General features: G+C 38.8%; 1 protein-coding gene across 2 annotated transcripts; it reads left to right on the top strand.

Annotated features, from left to right (window-relative positions):
- Window positions 1-6508: 6508 nt before the first annotated feature.
- Window positions 6509-17312, top strand: slc39a13 (solute carrier family 39 member 13). 2 transcript variants are annotated; one of them, XM_085907895.1, is made up of 10 exons: window positions 6509-6774; window positions 10198-10560; window positions 12004-12111; window positions 12317-12459; window positions 13169-13282; window positions 14699-14788; window positions 16164-16214; window positions 16328-16460; window positions 16539-16638; window positions 16721-17312. In XM_085907895.1, the coding sequence occupies exons 2-10, from the start codon at window positions 10227-10229 to the stop codon at window positions 16794-16796; spliced, it is 1149 nt and encodes a 382-aa protein (XP_085764021.1). In that variant the 5' UTR covers window positions 6509-6774; window positions 10198-10226; the 3' UTR covers window positions 16797-17312. The 2 variants fall into 2 exon arrangements, with proteins under 2 accessions (XP_085764021.1, XP_085764022.1); XM_085907896.1 differs by lacking the exon at window positions 6509-6774 and adding an exon at window positions 9960-10041.
- The last annotated feature ends 779 nt before the right edge of the window (window positions 17313-18091 follow it).

Genomic DNA, 18091 nt, shown 5'->3' on the forward strand with positions numbered 1-18091 from the left:
TGTGAATAATATCGTGTTCAAGAAAGGACATATTTCATGAATGAATACAGAGCAGGTGAGTCCCTCATTACACCGTACATCCAATATATAGCATAAATGCACGATGCAGTCATTTTCAACACACTGTAAAAATCATACAAAATACCAATGTGCTTGCTGAAAAATGTCTTGTCTTGTTTTGGGGAAAATATTTTGACATATGATTGTTTGGATAATGATGAAGAAGAGTATAATAATTTGACTCTACTCCACAATAAGAAAAATCATTTTTAAATAAGTTGTGCGGTTGTGTGGCTTGACTTTATCATTTTAACAATTATGAGTTATTTAACCTCTTGGGGAACAACCCCTTAGGGAACAAGTAGAGTCTGGAGTGTGGAGCGTGCAGAAACTGACACATGAACCACAAACAGCAAATTGTCTGTCAGTTGTGTCAGGGTGTCGCAAAATACTTGACATTAATTTATAAGTCGAATAATAAAGAAAACTGATAAATATGAAAGGAGACATAAATCATAATTTCACCACAATTTAGCGTCTTATAAATGTGTCTATTAAATGCTTAGGTAAAAATAATAATAATAATAATAATAATAAAATGTAGGAGTACAACTTACAAATCATGAAACTTGCTAATTTTTAGGGTGGAAATTGTTTCATGTAATTGAGACAGTAGTGGTCACCCAACTTCTTTTACTTTACGACCAAAACAGAAAAAGGAATTTGTTACTATTCTAACTAGTAGCAGAGCCAAGAAACAAATATTTGTTGAGCATAAAACAAACAGCTCTTTTAAAATCTATAATTATTTGAATATTTGTTTGAATATGTACACTAAATATTGCTAAAGTTTTCATCCAATCAACAACATGCTTATTCAATTTATTTTATCTCGGATGTAATAACTTTATATTTTCATATTTACATGATGGCTATGACTCAATATTTTGCTAACAATCCAATATATCAGTACAGCAATTATTATTATAATTCTCTCGATAAAATTACTTATGATGTAGTTTATCAAGATAAGATTTGTGTAGACTAATCAACATTAAAAAGCAATTCCATTTGACAGTGACAGCAATTCACAATACATACGGTCACAAGGAAAGTAGATGAACTACAGAAATTGCCTATTAATGTGCGGTCACATCAATGGACAAAAAGTACCTGCTTAGAGTTATACCACACAAACAATGACATGTTTTCATGTTTTTATTGATTGCAACTTTACAGTGGAGGGCAGAAAAAGTATGTGAACCCTAAAGGTTCTGTGACGACTCCAGATTGTGGGGCAGCAGCATGTTGGCCATCTGTAATTTTGGGAGATTCTCGAACAGCCAGTTCATCACAGGCCGAAATTGGTATGCATCAGGGCGAGTCCAACCCCACCCATGTAAAAAAATACATTTTGGTTCATGCTGCCTGCGAGCCCCATCCCAATCAATGAATAATCCCAGGCTGAAATTAGGTCACAGTATGTCTCGGTTGTTGGGTGTGAACTGCCCTGCCCTATAAAAATAAAACACCCTATTTTGCGGTTAGACGGCACAGTTCAAAGGGTGCGGGTTTGATTCCAACTCCGGCCCTCCCTGTGTGGAGTTTGCATGTTCTCCTGCGTGGGTTTTCTCCGGGCACTCCGATTTCCTCCACAAAACATGCTTGGTAGGCTGATTGAGTGCTCCAAATTGCCCATAGATGTGAGGGCACGTGCGGATGGTTGTTCGTCTTTCTGTGCCCAGCTGCCATCTGGTTCAGGGTGTCCACCCGCCTACTGCCCAATGACAGCTGGGATAGGCTACAGCACGCCCGTGACCCCCGTGGAGACAAGCAGTACAGAAAATTGATGGATGGATGGATGGATGGATGGATGGATGGATGGATGGATGGATGGATGGATGGATGGATGGATGGATGGATGGATGGATGGATGGATGGATGGATCTTGGGGTTAGCTATTCTCGAAAGGAAGAATGTCTTGCACAAAAGAGCTCTCAGATGAACTACAATTAAGAAATGTTAGCCTTTATGAAGCTGGGAAGGATTTCAAAAGTATCAACAGTCTTTGGGAAGATTTTTTTTTTCCTGATTTTGTCAGAATTAAGATCAACACTGTTGCTACTTTCCTTATGAGTGGCAGTGCTGAAAAGACTGCAAAATCACAGTGCAGAATGATCAGTGGCTTCATTTCCGTGGGCAAATTTACAACTTCCAAGTCAACAAACCATCCCTCCATCTATTTCTACGTTAAACGTTAGGGTTGTTTCACATTTTCTCCCCATTTGCGCTGTTATGTCTACCTAATGGAACTACAATGTATCCCTCAGGAGCACAGGTCTGCACCTGCTATTCCTCTCACTCTGCTTCTATTAAATTACAAGAATAACAAACGTGTTTAATGACATCACAGAAATGCGCGGTAAAGGCCGTTTGTTTCAAAATGTCGAAATATGTGCATGTTTTCTGATTATCAATCAATATAAACCACCCCTCTCATTCGGAATAAAATCTTGTTCAGAATGGGCTTGACCTGATTAGAGTATTCCGTGTGCATGAAGCATCTTTTTTTTCGATCAGGCTTTTAATAAATGTGCCTATGTAAACGTAGCCAATGAGATGAGCAAACATCCCTGTGTGGAGGCAAATAACAGAAATCTCTGGCTCATGCTAACAGTTCTTTTGACAGATCTACAACAAATAAAACACCAACAAAACAAACAAAAAATCAATGGTAAATTTTAAAAAGTGAATTTTGCAAAAGAAAGTTTGGATGTTTCACAGCTGTACTGGAAAACTATTGTGTGAAGAAGCAAAAGTGTTGTATTTGAGAAGAAATAACAGCCATATCATACGACCATAAAAACGTAATCCAAACTGTCAATTATGGCGGAAGGGATATCAAGGTTAAAGACTGCATGGACTGGATATCAAAAAAAGGTTTATTAATAATTAGGCAAGAGAACTTGATATAATTTTACTACCATCCGAATGAAGCTCAACAGGTTGGGATGATACAGCAGCAGGACAATTAACTGACATTTAACGGGACATCAACAAAATTGTTTCAACAGCAACAAAAAATCAATGCCTTCTGGAGTAGTGCAGTCAGAGTACGGACTTCAATCTGATTGCCATAGAAGATGATTTACATCAGACGTCTCAAGAATATCTTTGAACTGAATCAGTTATGAAAAGTGAAATGCTCCAAAATTCTACCTGACCATTGTACCACTCCAGAAGCAGCGAGATCCCTGTTAAAGCAGAACCATTTACAAATTTATAAGCAAATCATCTATATATTATCCATAACTATAAGCTATTTCTCATTCACCGCATAGCATAATTGCCCAAGTCGTTTTCCATAATTTTTTTGAAACAAGCAAACCATCTGGTTGAAGTTTTTGTTTGTTCTTAATTATTGTTCTAAAAATGTTTTTTTTTTCTTGTTTGTATTCCACATGTCCATCCTCTGGGTCAAACAGAGTGATGATCAGAATTAGAATCAGCTTTATTGACCAAGGTTGTGCATGCCAAAAAGGGAATTTGGCTCCGGTTGATCTCAGCCTTTGTACAACATTTAAGTGACTGACAACATTCAGGTAACTAACAACATTCAAGTGGCTAGAGCAGGATGTTATTGCACAGTGATGTTTCTGAGTCTCTATGAGTGGTGTGAGTTGGGAGAAGAACCTGTGTCTGTGTCTGCTGGTTTTGACGTACAGCGCTCTGTAATGCCGTCTGGAGGGGAGGAGTTTGAAGAGACTTTGTCCTGGTTGAGAAGGGTGTGCGGAGATATTACTTGCACGTTTCCTGGTCCTGGACAGGTATAATTCTTGGATAGATGGGAGGTTGGTCCCGATTATCTTTTCCGCAGACCTCATTGTCCGTTGCAGTCTGCGCTCATCTTGTTTATGACTGATCCAAACCAGACATTGATGGAGGTGCAGAGGTGGATGATGGCAGTGTAGAAGGTTTTCAGCAGCTCCTGTGGCAGGTTGAACTTCCTGAGCTGTCCCAGAAAGTACAACCTCTGCTGGACCTTCTTCCGGACAGAGTCCATGTGGCCGGTCTATTTCAGGTCCCAGGAGATTGTGGATCCCAGGAACTTGTGTCTGTGGTGAGAATAGCATTACTGAGGATGGTGAGGGGTGAAAGTGGCGAACGGTCTCTCCTGAAGTCCACCGTCATCTCCACAGTCTTGAGCGGGTTCAGCTTCAGGTGGTTTTGGCTGCACCAGTGGACCAGCCGCTCCACCTCCTGTCTGTACGGAGTCTCGTCACCGTCCCGGATCAGTACGTTGAGAGCAGTGTCGTCCGCATACTTTAGGAGCTTCACAGAAGAGTTGCCTGAGGAGCTCTTGGTGTAGAGAGAGAAGAGCAATGAGGAGAGTAATGAGACCAGACTTGTTAGCAAGAGTCATCACGGCCGATGAGTCATTGATCATCAAGTACGAACCGAAGGGCACATTCCAGAGCCTTCGGTGAACAAATCATACATTGCCAAGGCTGAAGTCGAGTCTATTGTAAAACGCAGTCTAATTTTGTGCATTGGTGGAGTTTTCTTTCTTTGGGTATTTTCCTAGATTTACACAGGTGGAAGAAGTCATTTGGACTCCCGCCAATCAAAGTGGCTCAAGGCCAGAGGTATCAAAATTATTCACTTTCATTACAGAAGTAGATCTACAGATATTTTGAAAGACTTTACCATTACTGTCACTAACTGTGAAATGTGACATGTTACTTATCTTCTTGGGACACGTCCACACTAGGGATGGGAATCTTCACCACCAAAGTGATACGATACACTGTATCTCAATACACTGCCAACGATTCGATGCATTCGCGATTCATGGAATTGCCTATGATAAGATGCGATACGATTCTTCTATCTCCTGCAATACGGTGCGATACAATACTATTTAATTTTAAAACAATACGATCCAGTGCGATACGACACAATCCAACTGTATCTTACAGGTCGTATCAATTTTCTGATGCAAATCGGTGAATCGTCCCAACCCTAGTACAGTATGTATACTAGGGATGGGAATCTTCACCATCAAAGCGATACGATACACATCTCGATACACTGCTAACGATTCCATGCATTCACGATTCATGGAATTGCCAATGATAAGATGCGATATGATTCATTTCGGGGAATCCTACCAACCCTAGTCCACACGCAACACAAAAAAAACGCCTCCCGTAAGCCAATCGGCTTCAAGGTCTGTGTCATATGACATTCTGAGGGCCAAAAACAAAACAATGATAACCATCGCCGTCTGTGCTCATCCCTAACTGTACAATACTTCTTAGGCTTAAACTTTCACTATATGTAAATATAGCATTGAAGGTCATTGTTATTTTTTCATTAGGTGCAGTAGCTTGTGTTTTTTGCAGTCATTTAGAATTTTTAGTTTTTCAGACTTAGACTTAATTTCATCCCTTGGGATTGCTCCCTCAGGAATTTCAGGTACTAGTAGCTCACACAGAAATAGTACAAAAGCGAACTTTGCACATAAAAAACCAAACAGAGGAGAATAATAAATAAAGCACATAGCAACATATAAAGCATTGACTAAGAAATATATAACAATAACAATAATACTGGGACAAAACAAAACGGGAGATGGCTTGGAAAACTTTGAATGGGGAACTTGCCATTCCTGATATGTTTTTACCGTTTTCTTTGTTCGTTTTTCAGCTGAAGATGCAACATTGTTTACATTATCATGTAGTGAAGTGTTGGCCACTCAGTGCTGTAACTCTTCTCTTATCAGAGGAGATTTGCCGAAAAAGAAATTGGAAAAGTATGCAGTGTGAACAATTTTCTTAAGTTGTCTGGAAGTTGTGTGACAATTTATTATTCATTTTATGCTTATTTTACTATGTTGTTCAATAAATATTAAGTTGAATAAAGTACTGGTCTATGCAGTTCTACTCTATGCAACTTGACAATTGACACATGCTCAAAAATCTGAATCATTTTTCATCATTGAACAGTTTTGACAAAGTAACGCAATAATTACTATCCCTAGTAACTACATTTATGACGTAATAAATACATTGATAAGTCAATTACTTTTGGGGAAAAGTAACTAGTAAATGTAACTAAATGGATTTTGGAAGTAATACTGTGTGTGTGTGTGTGTGTGTGTGTGTTTGTGTGTGTGTGTGTGTGTGTGTGTGTGTGTGTGCGTGCGTTTTTGTGTATGTGTGTGTATATATATATATATATATATATATATATATATATATATATATATATATATATATATATATATATATATATATATATATATATATATATATATACATATATATATATATATATATATAGTGCACGTTGAACCTGTGTAAGTTTGAAGCGGATAAAGCATTATTGTGATTAAATGGGACGCCATGGGACTTCTGCAATAATTTTGCGTCCTAAAACACGCACATCCCTACACAGCATGTACAGTATTCCTTCCTTAGGTGTTTTGTTTTGTTTTGTGGGGCGTGATCATCAACTTGTCATATTTCCTTCTCTCCGTCGCCAGCTTTTTTCCCCTGCAGGAACTTCATACGTGGCTCTTGGAGCAAAAAAAAAAAAAAAAGGGGGGGGGGGGGTGCTGCTGTGCTTCTCCAAGGCAGCTGCGGCCGGAGCATTCCTGCCTTCGGTTGCTAGACGGGGATCCTGTCAAGTGTGCGGCGCAAGAAGGCAGCTTCCATGAAGTTGGCCTGGATGGCAGGGACACTCTGGTGCAAAGACTGCTTTAACCTGAAGGTATTTGAATTGTAAAATGGTCTGTGTGCCATGGCACCAACTAATCAGTGCAAGTGATGCTTGTGTTGCCCAATACTGATTTCATGCGTCGTCGCTCTTGACTTTAGCACGTCAGTGTTTTTATCGAGCTAGCGTTAGCTTGCTAACTTGACGCGCTTGCATGGAACTAGTTTAGACTAACGAAACTCTCATTAGGCCATTACTCAGTTTTCAACTGTGACTGTTTGATTAAATATGCATGGTTTGTTCTAAAAATCTGCAGTATGTTATGTATTTTCCCCCCCCTGAAAGTCCTTGACAATTGATACACTGTCAGACTGATGAGAGTTGATTTTATAAACTTGTCAACAAATGTTTGGATGTTCTGTCGGATTACATTCAAGTATTTTCGACATAACTAAAACTTTGAACAAGATGCTTTAATTCAGTGTTGTGCGAAAAAAATTGCCGCATAGCTTGCTTTGGAAAACTGTTTTCAAGCGTTTTCCAAAAATAATTTCTCTATAACAGTTAATGAATCGCATTCAATATTTGTACTTTAACTTCACTATCAAAGTACTGCATTACTTACAAGTTATGCATACAACTTAATGCATGAATAATTTCCTTCAAACAGTTTTACAATGACTTTAAAAAAAAAATAGAACTGATGAGGACAAATTTAGCACTAGCTCCTAACATCCAGTCATTCATCTTTTGTTGAAAGTCATTCCTGGTCATAAAGCATCATCCCACCTCATAAAGCTGACTGACAGCACCAAGTTGTTCAAAGTTAAAAGTTGACTTATTTGAAGAAACTATATCATAAAGCATTCTATTTTGAGTAGCAAGTTTTCATTCACCAAATAAATCCATCAAGATTTCTTCATAATGTTGATGACTTAAGTATTCCTCTACAGTTCAGGGATTTTTTGATAATGAAAATCAACAACACAGAATTAGAAGGTGTTTCCAAAATTGCAACTGGTACTTTGCGTGCTCTTTGAGCATATATGTAACATGTAATCAAAAATTAAATAAATCCTTTTTTTTTGTTGTTAGATTTGGCTACTTCAAACCTAGACTGAGGGCATAGAGATTATGGCCTGAAATTCGTATTGTGGTATTAATTGAATTTCTTTACAGCAATGATGTAAAAGTAGAAAAATAAAACCATAATGGAAGTATTTCTGTATGGGTTATTTAAATGCGAAAGGTAAACATTTCCTGTTGAAAAAATCAGGAAGTATGATTTGGTCTTTTTGCTTTATTGTTCAATTAAATTTAAATTTAGCATTTTCCTGTAAACCCGTCTTTGTTTTTATGTAATGAAATTAATTTAACTATAAAAAACATAGTAAAGCTACACTGATTTAAAAAAAAAAAAAAAAAAGAGCGAGACTTATTATTGTGTAGCATGCTGGGAAGTGTGAGGCTTTGCCATCACAACAATCTACTTCATCTAGTGTATTTGTTTAGCTTGGCTGCGAGCAAATCTTGCTGGTTATGTCATATTACCATGGGTACACTGCTCATCGTGGGTACACTCGTGTGTTATTGAAAATTGACAACTATTGTACTTCCACACTGAAACATGACCGTTTGATTTCACACGAATCGTTAGTACCGACCAAAATCAATCCATACCAAAAAAAAGTACCCGTCCCCATACATTGTGCTCAAAACGTTCAGAAGTCAAGGTTAATGTTTCAATTATTGTTGGTTACAAAAAGCTTCCAAAATCTCAGTTATTTGTTACATTTTAAAAATGTTTGTAAAAATTTGAGTAAAAATCCTGGAAGTTGATAGACATGATTAGCTTTCACAGGCCACAAAGTCATGTGGTGGGTCTGATCTTGTCATCACTGCTTTAGAAGGTACGGAAAGTAAGGTTTTACTAATGTTCAACTGCGCAGTTCAAGCTGGCATCTCTTTCACTAGGCGGGTCTACTCAATGAGCAGCCACACCAAGATAGCTTTTGTTGTGTACAGTCCTTATGGCAGCATTGAAGAGAGCGACAAATGATAACTGCATGGTGGAAAAGGTCCCTCCTATCATTGGTATTTTGGCAATTAGGGCGTTGTCAATGAGAGCATTTCGTCAACAACACATCTGCTGATTAACGCATTCATTTTTGTTTGTGTCAGATGTTTAGTTGATCTTGAACGGCTCCTTCTCCATGTCTTTTCTTGTTGTTATCTGCTCTGTTGCCAGCAGCTCGAGCATCGTCACTGCTGTTACCAGATTTTGTGGACAGTTGTTCTGCAGTGCCATGCACAAGTTCAGTTAGAAATGAGAGATTAGAATTACAACAAACACGGAAAAATATTTTCCTCTCAGACGGACATTGTACACTTAATGTGTTCATGCATGAACTAGCAAATATCGAGACCAGAGGTGTCAAATTAATCAATTAAATCGACAAGTAATCAATTAGTTTGTCTTGTTTTTTTTCCTTAGCAATATTAAACAAACTTGATGAACAATAATAACTTCATACAATTTAGCGGTATTGACGATCAGGTTCGTTGCTGAGCTAAACGATCAACTTTCCGCATCTGAAGTCTAAAGCTCACCCCATTTTACTGTGTGGGGCATACTACGAAGCCATGCTTTGATTGCATGATCTGGATCGACAAATTCTAAAACTGCAATTGGAGATAAGCGGTACCACGACAGGGGTTATCTTTTGTTGACCCAGGCTCTCATCTTAAGCTTTGTGTGTATTCACAAAAAAAGGGAGCATATGGAGTGTCATTTGACGTGGCAGCCTCAGCAAAACACCCAGCAGAAAATTGATGACAGTGTCAACGTGTAAGAACACCTATTCTAAAAACCCATTGCTTAATTTTTCACTCCTAAGCATGGTGCAAACATTAAATACATTTAAAAATGGTACTCCAGGTGTGCATTTAGTCCACGAGTTAAGTCTGTGCACTTATGAGAGATTTGCTCAAATAAGTTTAATTCGTGGCCAATTTTAAGTGGTTTATTATGTAATAAATATTGATAGAGTAATGGTTATGTATTTATGTATTAACTATGGTACAGCACTGTGAAATGGACATGGCAGCAAGTCAAAGAAAGCATAAGAACATAGTGAACAAAGTGATATGTACCTGCTTTATTTCTTTTCTTTACAGTGTAAGGAACATTCTAAAGTTGCAATAACAACTCTGTGTATTGCACCGCAGACTATGTTCTTGCTCAGATTTTCTGCATGGTAGATCCCCGTGGCAAAGAAACGCACACTATTGGGCTAACTGCGAGTGTACAGTTTCTCTGTGGTTATTAATGTTTGGTGCAACCGACGCGCAACTGTATCATATTCCCTGAGCTGATAAATATACATATATCGCTAACTCACAAAGAATATCATGAGGAAAACCAGACGCGAATTTATATATATTGTACTAAACTACCATATGTTCCTATCGTTACAGAATTACCGGTTACACGCGTTCTTTGGACCATGGGACGGATGAAGGCTAAAAGCTGTCGAAGCCCCAGCTGGGCTGTATCTTCTCTGTTTATCATAGTCCTTCTGTTGATGTTGACCTCCGAGCTGGTGTCAGGCCAGAAGATGACTCAAACAGCCATGGTTCACGCAACAGCCACAGCTGCAAGACCAGGTCCCAACTTGACTGATGACCTCCAAGGCCTCCATGTGCTGGCAGGCTTTCTAGCTAGTGAGCATGCTCATGTTTGGGCTTTGTCCCTCGTGGGCTCAGTTGTTGTAGGTCTCAGTGGAATTTTCCCCTTGCTCGTCATTCCAATTGAAGCCGGAGCAGCCCTTAAAACCGAAGGTAGGACAGTTAACCTGTATTATTCATATTTCACAAGATGGTGCTATGGTCTGCAGTATATTAAAACAATTTCGGATCACTGTCTGCGTATGCCCAGCTATTGTGAATTGAACCTATACCACAACTGTGAATACAAGTACAGTACTTACATTTAAGTACTGGACACAAAGTACTTATACAATACTTGATAATGCTCTTACATCATGCATTTATGAGGAACATGGGTTTTATCAGAATCAAATATTGGTTCATGAACGTAAAACAAATTTTCACTCAAATTACACTAAGATTTCAACGTCCAACTGCATTTTTTATCTAGTCATGCCGCAATTTTCAAAGATCTTTCTGTATTTACCTGATGTGCTGTGTCAACCGCTGGCCAGAATTTGTTGGAAATGCTATATGGAGTTTGTGTGTACCTTGATTTTAATGTATATCCTGCTTTCAGCACAATATGTAACAGTGGTTTACAGATCCATATTGGGTGGCAGTCTAACTTGCCTTCAAGCGGGAAGAAATATTCTCGATTACGGTTGAACCCCCAACACGCACACACGTGCACGCAAGCACACTCTTTCCTCCCTATGTTTAGCTGTCTATAACAGTTTATAATGACTGTATTTTGTCTACCACTATTTTTGTCCTTGCACATGTAGCATTTCCTGACACATTTAGCGCACTTCACATATAGCAATGGGACAACCACAAAGACAGTGAAAAAAGTAAATTGAAACAAAATTTTATATACAGTAGCGGCACTGTAACAGTGCAAATTCAGGTCCTAGTAAATTAAAGTACAAATAGTTGTCTCCACTGCTGTGCTTTGCTAACACTGGTCAACAACACAGATGCATTTGTGTCCCTAAATCTGTTATTATTATGATAATTATTATTATTATCATCAAAATAAGTAAAACCTGATGTGCTAGTAAAAAAAATACAAATTCGAAATTAGCGCAATTAAAAATCTACAAAGGTTTACTTGCTTCTCTGCTTTGTTTTATTATTATTATTATTATTATTATTATTATTATTATTATTATTATTATTATTATATATTCTTAATTTGTTGACTAGGGCAATCAAACGTAAACTAAACCATCTTGAGGTTTGTGGCCCTCGATATTGTCCCCTCCCATCTTATCATGGTTCCATTCTGCAGTTTGAGTAAATGTTTGCAGGGAGCGAGTGCAAAATAATAATAATTTGGTTGATACAGATCTTCTTTCAGTCATTTATTTAAAGGCTGTTACTTGGTAATTCTGAACGATCCATTAATGAGCCAGGTCTGGAGGTCTGTTTTAGCTCATTTTTGGATTTGTAAATTTCCCTACTGTAAATATTTATTCAATATGCAAAGAGAATGGAATTTTATGAAATTACATTGTTAGTTTTGTTTCCATCCTGTACATTTAGTGCCATGCCTTTTTTTGTTATTTGTAGCTGGACACCAGAAGCTGAAGAGGCTTTTGAGCTTTGCTATCGGCGGTCTTCTTGGTGATGTATTCCTTCACCTCCTGCCTGAAGCATGGGCGCACTCTGGCTCTACAGGTGGGTCATCTTTCCATCACTATTTCACACATTCTATCATTCCTAATCTTAAATTGTAGTATCTTATCCTTCTTACTCCATTTTTTATCTCCTGCAATACATTTCATTGGCCAACGACACAGCTCCTGCGCTGTTTCTGTACATTGCATGCTTATTGGAGTGGAATCATGTTGGTTATCACAAATATTGTTTCCTCTTTCTCCAGCCAGCAAAGAAAAACACTACATGACACAGGGCTTGTGGGTAATCACTGGCCTGCTGGCATTCCTTCTCCTAGAGATGATGTTCTCAGAGCAAGAAGGACACAAAGATCCGCCGTCACGTTCAGACATGAATTTTAACACTACTGTAAGTTCTGTAGCTCACCCTCAATGCAGTATATTTATTCAAATACAGTCACCCACACAATCTGACATGCAAATCCAAGAGTTGATATTTTATTTAGAAATTATTTTACTTTATAGCTAAATAAGTTCATAATAGCATTTCTGAAGTAAAGGAAGGAAGATGGATTGGATTCTTGCTTTTTTCCGTGATGTTTCCCCATTGTGTTCCAAAATAAATAAATAAACAAACAAAACAATATTGAGGTATTTTTTTCGTTTTGTTTTAAATCAATGGTTCACTCAAAGTGTGGTCATGGGCCGCATGGGCCAAAAATTGCTCATCCCTATTTTTGGATAACTGACTTCATCATGATGTATTCATCATGTTTTAGCCAACTCATGAGAGGCCTTTAGATATCCAGTCTCTTCACAAAAGAAGGCTCTCATCGCTGATGACAATGTGTTCGCTCCAGACTTTCTGTCTGGTGCTTATTGTTTCCATCAGTCAGTCATACCTTCACACAACTGTTTGAGGTTTTCCATGAAACCTGTTATATTTCGAATTGTAAATTAAAGCAGACATTCACATTCTGGTGTTTGGAAGAGACATTTTCGCCAATTGGTCAATTGTTAATGGTTTGTGTCACGCCAAAGGGGTAGTAGTATTATAAAAAAAATAATAATTCATTCGTTTTTTTTTTTTATCCCCCCCCTCCCCTCCGGTGAAACAGCCAACTTCAGTTTACAGTGGAAAGGCTGCTGTGTTACATGGAAATGGGACTCGTACTGAGTCACAAAAATCTTCCAAGCGTCAGAGTCTGCAGGAAGCGTCTGGAAAAGTCAAGGTATGTATGCTGATGAGCAAACATTTGCTGTGTACCTAAAACCAAATGGCCACGATGAAGCATATGCTTTTGTTTTGGATGTGCAGTAGATGAACACATGCCTGATGATAATATCCATCCATTTTCTATACCCCATGTCCCCACGGGGGTTGCGGGCGTGCTGGAGCCTATCTCAGCAGTCATCGGGCAGTAGGCGGGGGACACCCTGAACCGGTTGCCAGCAACCATTCGTACTCACACTCACCTAGGGGGAATTCGGAGTGCTCAATCGGCCTACTAAGTATGTTTTTGGGATGTGGGAGGAAACTGTAGAGCCTGGAGAAAACCCACGCGGGCACGAGGAGAACATGCTAACTCCACACAGGGAGGGCCAGAGGTGGACTCGAACCCACACCCTCCTAACTGTGAGTCGGACACGCTGATCAGTGCTACATCGAGCAGCTCACGATGATATGTTGCAGTTAATTGATATGATGAAGTTTAAAGACTGAGTACAATCATTCCTGGCATACCAGTCTCTAATTTGGTAGTAGTTTGTGGGCGTTGAAAAAAAATCCAGGAAATACTAACTCACTGAGCATCAGCTTAGAGCATGGAATGTGACTTGTCCAGTTGCCATTTTCTGGGCATGAATTAGACCAGTTTTAAATGCGTACCTGTGTGCTTGTGGGTGTGCTGGTCATTAAAAAGGTGTGGTAACATGCTTTTGTCCAGAAGTGGTTGTTAAAGGTCATGATTTATTGTATCATAATGGAACATGCTGTTTTAATAGGTCATGTTTCTCATTCCACTCCCTGATCTCATTTACCAGGAAAATGTTAAATGATGATTAATGCGAGTATTCATGATGTCTAAACCAGTCATCAACTAAATCAAAACAAGTTAGTCATATGCCATGGATCTCTTAATTAGAAGGACAGTGTGTAAAAATTGAATGTTTTTCCCCATTGTTCAGTCATGCTAAAACCCCACTTACAATATCAATAATATGCAAAAACATACATTTTTCTCCATCTTCGTAGGTCTAGTAGGGCTTTCTGCTACGGATCGCCAAAGGGGATAAGAAATCGCAAATTTGCTGGATCAATGGCTACAAGGTGTATGTGCAATATTCGTAGTTGGTATCTTATAGGAATACTAGAACTTGTTTGTCATGAAATTTTGCTTGCACCTCTGCTGAAGACCCTGTGGTAAGCCTGCGACGTGTGATGGCACCAAATTCTAAACCGTGTACCTTTTTATTAATGGAGTAAAGCGACTCGTGTCTTTACAATTCAAGCATCGGCTATCCAAGCCATAGAGACAGAACTTGCCAATCACGTTTGATACACATACATTTACCACCACATCTGTTCATGTCTTACAACTTTCAGCCGAATGCAATTGTATCACCTCAATAACTGCACTATATTTCAGACAAGTGGCTACCTTAATCTACTGGCCAACTGCATTGACAACTTTACACATGGACTGGCTGTCGCAGGGAGCTTCCTTGTAAGCAAGAAGGTGAGCAACTGTGTGCATGTAATTAAAAAAACGTTAACCCCTCTGATTATTTTGACTAGACATGCTTGTAAATAACTCATAGGTGACACTAGCCAGGCACAGCATTTTATATACTTGCGTAATTGAATGTAACGAGTAAGTGGATTTTATTCAAACAATGGCAGCAATTTTCAAAGAGAGAACTCAAACTGTTTCATGTAGTTAATTACAATACACCAACAACAAATACAGGACCACATTTTGAAGTTAATAAGAAAAAAAACACAAATAAAATAAAAAAGATGAAAGAAACTATTTATTCTTGCTGGAATGCAGCCAAAAGAAATACATTTGGGAAAATTTGGAAGCGAAGGACTGCAAGTTTCTATTGACTTTAGTTTTTGCTTTTGTGTAGAGATCAGGCAGTCAGCAGAACACCGTGATTATAATGAATGACACCAATACAAGTGCCACTTATGCCACTTTATTCTCTCTTCCATCCAATTCACATAGCATCAAAATGTATTTCTCATTCTGCCTGATATTTTCATCTGCGTATTGCTTCTCTTCTAATAAAATGTCGGGCTTCGACGTGTGCGGCGCGTTCTAGGTGACGCACGGCAAACGAACCCCTTTGGCTACCCAACAACATGCTTTACGTAAATTAACGTAACAAAGAACCGCTTCGGCTGCCTAAAAACATGCCTTTCTCCAAAAACAAGACTTTCAATGTAACGGCTGTCGAAAAACATTTTTCAAAAATCAGGACTTTCAAAACAACGTGCTTTCGGGGTTCACGCGATTCCCAAATTCTGGACCCCAAAGTCCGTGTAAAATCGAGGTTCAGGTGTAGGTCACGTTGCCATGACTACTGCGTCTTCCCTTTCCTAATTTCTGCAGTCAATTATTATTAAGACAAAGTTAAATATGAGCTGACAGTATTTCAACCAGTTTGCAGGATTGAAACACTTATTGTACATATATCGTCAATACCAAGTGTTATAAATGTATTCAAAATGTGAAATGAAACTCCAATTTTATTTTCCCTCCAGATTACTTGTATAACTCTTAAATTGCAAATGGGCTCATCATGAGAAATTTGGACTGCTATGTACTGAGTAGATCACCATATATCGTTTTTGGAACAAGATGTGTCCAGCTGGCATGACATACGGTTGTCAGCAGGAGCTGTGGATGTATGTGCCAGAGAGGAAGTTAGCTCAATGTCTCAAACACACTGACGCACACACGTGTACGTCATTTCACTAGTGCTCTTGCACAAACTATAGCCATATGACACATAACATGAATGCTCTCGCTTAAAAGGTTGTTTTTCAGAGTTTTCATGATATGCAGAGTAGTCAAAGGAATTTAACCAATATTACTTTGCTTGCAGGTTGGCTTTCTTACCACTTTTGCTATTTTGCTCCATGAAATCCCACACGAGGTGAGATTTCCTGCACCTGAATATGTTGAACAAATAGTCTTTGAGTTCAGTTAACTTACATTTGCCTTGAATTGCTTCCATTCCAGCCATACAAGTTGTGTCTTTGTCCATAGGTGGGTGACTTTGCCATTTTGCTCCGAGCCGGGTTCGATCGGTGGAGTGCCGCCCGTATGCAGCTGTACACCGCACTGGTTGGTGTCCTTGGGGCTTGCTTTGCTTTATGTTCTCAGTCACCAAAAGGCACAGGTAGTATGTTTTCCAAAATTTGTGATTACATTCTATCAAACATCACGAGAGCTTACAGCACTGATCTACTGTTTTCAGAAAATGCTACTTTCTGGATTCTTCCATTCACCTCTGGAGGTTTTCTCTACATAGCTTTGGTGAATGTAGTTCCTGACCTGCTTGAAGAATCCAGTTTGAGGTTTGATACATATGACATTGACCATTACTAGAATATGTGTTTCATACCTCTGATTCCGAGTGTTAAAGCTTTTGTTTTGCAGGGACTCCCTACTTCAGACCCTACTCATTTTCTCTGGTGTGTCAGTCATGGCTCTCCTGTCAACCGTGGCTGTTTGAACATCAAGGGCTGCTCGTCTTGCTCGACCACCACACGGAAAGACTAAAACCAAAAACAAGCAGGACATCCTCACTACTTCCTATCGAATAATGGTTATTCATGAACCTTTACAATTCATTTTGATATCCGGATCACACCGTCTTGATCTTGCTATGCACCGTGGTACGCCTAAACAAACAAACATCTGACAAAAATTGCACTTTATGACAATAACAAACTCATTCTTGAGACGAGACATTTTTATTTGATCTTGGACAATGTGCCAGCTCTAAATATCAAGGGAATGACAATGATTTATATGGATTTCTGTTACCAAGCTTTGAACTTGGACAACGTGCCAGCTCTAAATATCAAGGGAATGATTATGATTTATATGGATTTCTGTTACCAAGCTTTCTTAAAATGTACATAAAATATCAAGATAATACTGTTTTGCACATATGGCTAGGTGCTACACAAGCTAATCCAGAAAGTCCCCCTTTTTAAAAAAAAAAAAAAAAAAAAAAAGAAGAAAATATCCCAAGAAAAGTGTTTTGTTGCTACGTATTTATTAAAGAGAGTGAGAGAATTAAAGCATACCACTGCAACATTTACCAAAGTAACGTGCCAACCTCATCTTGTTACAGAGACTTATAATTGCACCCTTTGATCATAGACTAAGCCTTTTGAAAAAGGCCGATTGTTTGGCACGTCACTCAATGCAGGCCAAGTGTTTAACATTTAGTGAATCCTCCTCACTTCTGATGTTCAAGGTTTGAAGTTACCTCTCACATTCCAAAAAGGTTCAACGAGGACGCCATATTGTCCTTATGTGGGTGTGAGTGCTAGTGTTTCTAAATGTGCCTTGGCTGGCTACCGGTACAGGTTGTATCTTGCCTCTCGCCCAAGTCAGCTTGGATGAGGATAAGCGGTGCAGAAAATAGATGATTAGAGATTTTCTAGCTCCAAACAACCACAATGAGCCCTATTTTTTTGTAGAGTAAATTTACTGTAAAATTGACATATTTTTGTAAAGGTAGTTCTCTTAGCGCAAAACCCAATTTGCATGATGGCACGTGAGTGTCAAATGGACATTAAGGGAGGAGGCATAGAGGTTTCTACCGCTTGTTTGGCAAGCATATTTAGCCATAATGACTCCACCGCAGGTTGTCTACTTAGTCATCAACCTATGAGGTGTGCATTGTCTGTGGGAGGTGTTTCAGTCACGGAACACAAAAACAACAAACATTTGACATTTGAATGGAATGTGGTGCCAAATTAGCATACAAAGTAGATGTGATAAGCAATGACAAGC

The sequence above is a fragment of the Syngnathus leptorhynchus genome, chromosome 3 (genome assembly GCF_054491065.1).
Source record: "Syngnathus leptorhynchus isolate UIUO chromosome 3, UIUO_Slep, whole genome shotgun sequence".
Taxonomy (NCBI): domain Eukaryota; kingdom Metazoa; phylum Chordata; class Actinopteri; order Syngnathiformes; family Syngnathidae; genus Syngnathus; species Syngnathus leptorhynchus.